Source organism: Cyprinodon variegatus, unplaced genomic scaffold (assembly GCF_000732505.1).
Source record: "Cyprinodon variegatus isolate N-32 unplaced genomic scaffold, C_variegatus-1.0 Scaffold1257, whole genome shotgun sequence".
Classification (NCBI taxonomy): domain Eukaryota; kingdom Metazoa; phylum Chordata; class Actinopteri; order Cyprinodontiformes; family Cyprinodontidae; genus Cyprinodon; species Cyprinodon variegatus.
In genome coordinates, this window is record NW_015151710.1 from 118846 (window position 1) to 126571 (window position 7726).

The 7726-nt window shown below is 39.2% G+C and overlaps 1 protein-coding gene across 1 annotated transcript; it reads left to right on the top strand.

The window, feature by feature from the left end:
• Positions 1-6665: 6665 nt before the first annotated feature.
• Positions 6666-7726, top strand: LOC107102451 (trace amine-associated receptor 13c-like). Its single transcript, XM_015401772.1, has 2 exons — positions 6666-6772; positions 6916-7726. Exons 1-2 carry the CDS (start codon positions 6666-6668, stop codon positions 7724-7726), a joined length of 918 nt encoding a protein of 305 aa, XP_015257258.1.

The following is a 7726-nucleotide window of genomic DNA, read 5'->3' on the forward strand; positions in this document are numbered from 1 at the left end:
AAGATAATTTCCTTACTCAGAGAGTGATCTCAGCGTTCTCAAAGGTGGCTGGATCCAAACCCCCACCGCTCAGTGCAAGACTCAGTTGATCCCACTTGTGAGAGGCGGTCCGGAAAGGTCCAGTTTCCTGCTGAGCAGAGTTCGGAAGAACTCTGCACCAAACTCAATATACCCTTGAATAAAAAACGTTGAACTTTAATATTGTGTCTCTCTGTTTGGCTTCATTGCATGTGGGTCCGAGCCTTAGATAAATCATGACAGGCTGTACAGATCTCTCAGTTTAAATTTTGCTCTTTAAATGTAACGTTTTGGAATCCCCTGTTACGTTTGGTTTATTCTTCAGCTATTAAGTAAAAAGAAATTGATTTTGAAATTATTTTACTATCTCCTGGTCAAGTTTGACAGGAATTTACAGTTTACTTTTACCACCAATCTTATTCTGCAGCTTTTTTTCTTAGGGTTTGTAATGCCTGCAAATGTAATAAGTCTCCAAAATATAATAAACCACGAATGTGATAAAAATATCTAGCTTTTAGTATAATAATCTTGCAAACATAATACATATCCCACAAATGTAAAAGATGCTTCCTGAGATGGATTAAGTCCATGTGTTGCTTGTTTATTCTTTTTTGTATTAAAAAAACCCCAATGAAAATAAGAAAACTTTCCAAACCAGATAAACAAGATCAGCTGTTCTAGTACAAGCTCCAAACCCCCTTTTAAAAAAAATTTCTGTAAAGTCAGTGTAATTAAATTCAGTAAAATCAGTAATTACAAAATTTAAAATGTAAAACTTGTATTTGGCTGAATCAGTGTTGTTTTTGACAGCCATCTTAGATTAAGTTCAGGATGAAAGCTATTATTAGTTTTAATTGCATTTAAGTCATTAAGATATGTTATGATATGTCAGTTTTAGTCAACTAAAACTTAAAAAGGATTTAGTCTAATTCTGTTTTATTTTGCAAAAAAGTTAACTTTTACAATTTTAAATAACAACAAGATTCTTTGCCAGACTGACAACTCTTGGCTCGATACTACAATTGCTGGGTATAGAATGCCACCATGCAGTTCATCATTGCTGTTGGGCAGAAAACTTTGATTTATAGAGTTGAAATAATCTTGTTTTTATTAATGAATGCCCTACTTAGTAAAAACGTGTGTCACAAAAGTTGTGAAAATAGCAGATCCAGTTCAACACATCATATAGGTTAATGTAGCAGACAGACAAGCTAACAAAATGTACAATAAAGGAATGGTTTTAGACATATAATGTTTCCATCCCAAAGCAAACACTTTAATTACTCAAAAAAAAAAAAAAACAGAACAAAAACATTCTTCTTTCTACTTTTGCAATTTAGGCTTTATTTCTTCCATTTACCCCTCGGTTACTGCTGCTCAGGGGTCAAATTAGATTTATATTCACAGGGGTTTTAAATAAAAAAAAAAATATTACAGAGAGATCCTACATGATTGCATTGTAATGTCATGGCAATCCAGACCTAAATTGAAGGACTATGCTTACTAAAATGTTCAAATATTTAAAGGAAACAGAGAAAATGTTTTAATCACAATACAAGGAAACATTTACATCATATTTAAATAGATAGAAACAAGAACCGTGAGACAAAAGTATTCAAAGATCTATGTACCTTTTTACCTAGCTCTTTATCCAAAAATAAAGAGTATGCAATGTAATTTTCTTTGGATATAATTTAGGGATTCCTTTTGGTAGAAATTAAATGTTTAGCATCACCTCTTGTGAGATGGAAGAAATAAAATCTTGATAGTTGGACATAAGGACTTTTTATATTGGCAGAGGATGATCAGCCACATATGCTGCTCTGGCTTCTTTATTAAGTAGCCAGAGCACAAACGCTGTGTAGTGCATAAAGCACAGAATCTGAGCTTACACATATTTCTGCACAAGCACAACTGGAGGAGCAGAGTTTGTCAGAGTTCAGCACGCAGTACCAGACCTTTCTGGGTTATTTTCTCCCTGCCACTGCTGCCATGGTCCATCTGTGCTCATGCAGAATGTGCACCGCTGCACTGCAGGTTGGCGGCATGACCAAACTAGACGGATCAGCACAGCGATACTGCACAGCTTGTCTAACAATTAAAGAACAACTATGCATTTTAAACATCTGACAGACCCCAGCAAAGACTATTTAGTCTAGTCTCGACTCGTCAATGAAAACACATTCATGAGTCGTCAAGTTTTCGTCAACAAAGATCCATGTTTAGCACCTCAGTTTTTGCTGTAGTCATGAAAAAAAGGAGCGTCAACGAAATAATTTGGTCATTGTCAATGAAATCAACACTGGGCTGAATACGCTGATGAAGATTCTCAGTCATCCAGGTCACAGTCTGTTTAAGGTTTGTTAAGAAAAACCGACCTTAAACAATTGAGTTTATCCCTTCCCTCAATCATCACAGCCCCAGACGGAATGCAGCAGAGCGGAGGACCTCGCCTATTCAGCAAGGCCAATAATTCCCTTAAAGGAATGGTACACCCAAAACATGATTAGCCTTCATTTTCTACTCACCCCCATGCTGAACAACACCCTGGAGTACTTTTTTGATATCTCAAATGCATCTGGAGATCTGGGAGGCTTCTTGCTGTCTGCTGACATTCAAATAATGGAGGTCTATGGCGCCCGAGACAGAAAGGTCCATAAAAGTCCACAAAAAACGTGTCAATATTCCTGCATACTGGTCGTCCAATGTATTCCAAGTGTCCTGAGTGGGTAGCATCCAGAATTTACTCGAAACGAAGTCATTTAGAATGTTTTTAGAGCATAAACAGTAGTGTATAGGATTTCCTGAAAGCGCGCACATGCGTGATCACGACACTACGGAAGCCGGCAGACCAAACCAGATGAAAGTGCGCATTCAGCGTCTGCTCTTCCAGTAATGCAAGCGTAGAAGAAGAAATGTGCCGTTTACCTGTGCAAAGAAAGAAACAACGAAAGAAAAATGTCTGAGGACTTCAGTGTTGAGGAAGAGCATGAGTTCTTTGTCGAGCTGAATGCGCTGGTTTGGTCTGCCGGCTACCCCCATCCCAAAGGGGTGGAGCCCTTCTTCCGTACCACTTTGCATGTTTTCAAAACAAAATCAAAGGTTTCTTGGGCTACTGTATAAACCCTCAAACTGAACGCTATTCCTGACATTTTTAATTAAGAAAGCTTCCTGGATGAGAAGCAAAATGTCTTCAAACTGGGAAACACTGTCCAGTTTTCTTTTTTTGGATTGGGCTGAATAGCCTATTAAAAAAAACAGTGTGTTCAAAAAATAAAGTTCTAGAAACATCCTTTTTCATGCCTATCAAAGAGCACTGTACATGCATAAATCTATAATCTAACAGGAAGAAAAAAAAATGTAGTGGCTCAAATAATTTATCAGTCTTGGCTTCCAGAACTATAAACCTCTCTGTTTTGCAACAGCCCTGCCATCCATCATACACAGAGCTTAAATGTATAGTGGAGGAATTTTGCAGTTGTTTGAAAAGACCTGTCTTCAATAAAAAAAAAAAAAAAATGCACATTCATAACCCTGTATCCGCTCCCGAGATGGAACGCCTATTTAATGCGTACGAGAGCATGCACAAGCACATTTCTCCTTGTGCACATTCTGTTAAAAAGTTGTGGTTTGCATCGGTCATACATACTTTCCAAAAGAAGATTTGCAATTCTTCATTAGGCTTTATGTAAAAATATCACTAGAATGATTGACAATTAGAAGGTCCATCTATTTTGATGATCCATCCAGAAAAAGAACATCCAATTTATTATTTTTTTTCTTGCTCCAGTAACGTGAGATGAGGTTCATGATGAGGCACTAAGACCTTTAGAGTCCATCCATTTTCTTCTGCTTTATCCAGGGCTGGGTAGCGGAGGCAGCAGTCTAAGTAGAGATGCCCAGGCTAGCTCAGAGACATAGTTCCTCCTGCATGTCCTGGGCCTTCCACAAGGCCTCCTCCCAATGGGAAATGCCAGGAACACCTCCCGAGGGAGGCGACCAGGAGGCATCCGAAACGGATGCCCGAGCCACCTCTGCAGGCTCCTTTTGACTCTACTCCGAGCTCCCCCCCCCGAACTCAAAGGGTGTCAGCAGATATCCTGAAAAGTAAGCTACTTTCGGTCTCCTGTATTCGTGATCTTGTCCTTTCAGTCATTATCCAGAATTCATGACCATAGGTGATGGTGAGAATCGATCAGTACATCGAGAGCTTTGCCCCTACCTCAGCTCCCTCTTCCTCACAATAGTCTGATACAGCGACTGCTGTATCACTGCCGACGCTGCACTGCCGTCTATCGATCTCATGCCCCACTCCCTCACTCGTGAACACCGTGAGGTGGTTCTCTATTAGGCTGCCTTTATCTCTGCCGAAAGACAGGAGCCACATTGGGGAGGGAGTGGTGGAAAAATATTTCACACTTTATCCTTTACAGGATACAGTTTGATATATTAAAAAAACCTCAGCACAAGAAAAGCACATATAAACACAAGACAAAAATTTCAGCAGAGGGTCCCATCGGAGGCTGGAGCCACATGAAATTCAAACTGAAATTTGAGCATTAGTTGTTGGTGTTCAATTTGTCCATGAACACTGTCCACAGGCCTTTATCCTTGATAAGATTGAAGTTAATCAACACGTACAGTTCTGGATGCATCCATAGATGTTCACTGGTAGGCCGAATCCAAAATAACACTTATTGTTTTGAGAGTAGCCTGCACAGGAATTTGCCATCAGCCTTGAGTCTTTTCTTGCTGGCTCTACATGGCCAATCCAATATTCCAAATTGAGATAGGCTGTTCTGCCTTGAAGCGAGCATGCACATCCAAGATATTATCCCATCGTACCTTTGAGTTCAACCACCACAGCCAGCCTGCGTTCAATCACACATATGGCTCAGCTCCCAGTCCTGCTTGTTCACAGCTTTTCTGAGTGCATCAACCACTGCCAGCTACCTGGTCAATGCCCAAACTGCCGCCAACATCCTCTGTAATTTTAGATACATCAGGTATCCTCCAAATCCAAACAGGAGAAATCAGAGTATCATAGACTAAAAAATCCATACATCTTTGATATCCTCCAATGACAACATTCTAAAACACACCATTCTCCAAACCCTCCAGGAGTCCATGGTGTATCCCACAAAGTATGTCCTGGCAGGACAGGAAGGGTCGCCTTTTCCCTGTTTTCCAGTTGAGAAAATGTGATCAATTCCATTGAGAGACCAGTCAATCAGATTGATTGTTTGAATTAGGTTTATATGAAGGGAGAGCTCAGAAAAGACAAGACACAGCAAAGCAGGGACAGATCAGGGATTTGCAGAGCACCAGGAAAATGCGGCCGCCTCCTTCAAGAGTCAGAACAGAAGGGACTCTTGAAGTTTCAGCTCAAGACCCCTGCACTTGTTCAGCCACAAAATTATAAAAGTTTTATATACGCTGCTTGTGGCAATATGGGCTCTAAGTTTATTAGCCCAGTATAAAAAAAGAATATGTGGGCTTAAATATATAATAAGCATTCTTGATTAAATGTTTATCTTGGAGCAAATGTCGCATACTGTAAGGTCACTTCGCTGCTGTATTATTTGGTAGTTGGTGCTTTAAGTTTAAATTCCATTACAATAATAATGTATTGGTTTTGCAGCTTGGATAAAATTATTGAAACTAAATAAAGAAATCAGATTTCTGGTGTTATTTTAAACTTGAGGATTTGGAAATAAAGTTCACATACCTCTATCAGAGCACTACCTGTTCTATCTGAATGGTTTTCCAATGCTTGCAAGAAAACTAGCAGCAGTAGTGAAGTTTGGAAATGCAATCCACTTTAAATCTATCTCTGCTCACCTGTAATTTACCCAGAAGTACTGCAATCAAACTTTTCTCTCACCCCAAAGTTGGTGGATCAACTGCAAATTTAGCATGGCTTCCCTGAAACTGGGTTTCAAAATTACTCTTTTTATTATTTGACAATATCTCATTACAAAGCTATGAAAGATATGCAGGCAATCCTTCCTCATTGGTAATGAAAGCAAATGATTTGGTCCATTTTTCTTTCTGAAACGTGTGTCACGGGCTATGACACAATTCTGTGTTGACAGAAAAGTTTAAATTTATTGTTTAAATGTAATTAGAATAGAATAGGAAATCCCTTTATTGTCCCACAATGGCGAAATTGTGGTGTTTCAGCAGCTGCAAAAGGTTATTGCAGAAGTGGTCGCTCATTTTGGACCTCAGGAAAGTGTATTAAAAAAAAATAATAATAAGTTAAAGAGTTAAGAAAATAAAGAAATAAAGTACTGCACTGTATTCTGTTTTTTGACTCCCTGAACACCATATTAAAACATGTTTTTTTCATTTACAAATTTCTGAAAAATCTCCAGGGAGCCGCAGGTTGCAAACCGCTGTACTAGTGTAACTAACTTCCTGAGTTCTGCCACCACTGCATTGCAGAGAGAGAAGAAAATAAGATTGACAAAGAGAGAGAGAGCAAGAGAGAGAGATGAGAGACATATAATATAAAGAGATTCATTTATAGAGCAGGGAGACTTCAGTAATTCACCGCTGTCTTTCTTAGTTTTCTAATGATGGAAACCTTTGAAGAAGATGAATTCTGCTTTCCACAACTGCTCAATTCATCTTGCAGGAAGACCATGCTTTCTCCTTCAGTATTCTTGCTGAGTTACGTTAGTCTATCCTTCATTTCTTTGCTTACCGTGACTCTTAACCTGCTTGTCATCATTGCTGTCTCCCACTTTAAGTAATACAATGTTTTACCTCTTTAAAAATATATTTCAAACCATTGTTTTTCACTTTAGCACAACAACCCTTTCATGTGCTTGAAATACAAATGCAATTACATGATATAATGAGTGTTTTTTTTTTTTTTTCTAATTTCTGTAGGAAGCTGCACAGTCCCACCAACACCCTATTGCTCTCGCTGGCTGTTTCAGACTGCATGGTGGGATTCCTCATTTCATTTCAAATCATGCTGCTAGATGGGTGCTGGTATCTTGGGGACAGCATGTGTGCCCTCTATGTTGTTTTGGATTATGCTGTCACCTCTGCTTCAATTGGAACTATGGTGCTTATTTCGGTTGACCGTTACGTGGCCATTTGTTACCCCCTGTATTACCCCAGCAAAGTCACAGACACACGAACAAAAATATGTGTATTCCTGTGTTGGATGTTTGCTTTTCTTTGTCACTGCCTGCTGCTAAAGGACAGTTTGCAAAAACCAGGCAGGTATAATTCCTGTTTTGGAGAATGCGTTGTTGTCCTCGATTATGTTGGGGGGATTGTTGATCTCTTGTTGTCGTTTATTGGCCCCGTCACTGCCATCCTGGTTCTGTATTTAAGAGTGTTTGTGGTGGTTGTATCTCAGGCTCAAGCCATGAAGTCTCATGTCGCAACTGTCTCACTCCAGGGTTCAGTTACAGTCACTGCTAAGAAATCTGAAATGAAGGCAGCTCTTATCCTTGGGATTGTTGTAGTTGTGTTTCTGATTTGCACCTGTCCATATTTTTGTGTTATTCTTATGGCAGAAGATGCTGAAGTCAGTGCTTCCTCTGTGACCTTTCTTCTGTTTTATTTTAATTCCACAGTGAACCCTTTGATCTATGCCCTCTTTTACCCCTGGTTTAGGAAATCAGTCAAACTAATTCTTACGCTGCAGATCTTAAAGTCTAACTCAACTGACACTTTTGTCTTGTAA

Coding starts and splice junctions, on each gene's coding strand:
- LOC107102451 (XM_015401772.1), top strand. CDS start 6,666: ATGCTTTCTCCTTCAGTATTCTTGCTGAGTTACGTTAGTCTATCCTTC. Junction 6,773..6,915: donor ATTGCTGTCTCCCACTTTAA/GTAATACAATGT, acceptor TAATTTCTGTAG/GAAGCTGCACAGTCCCACCA.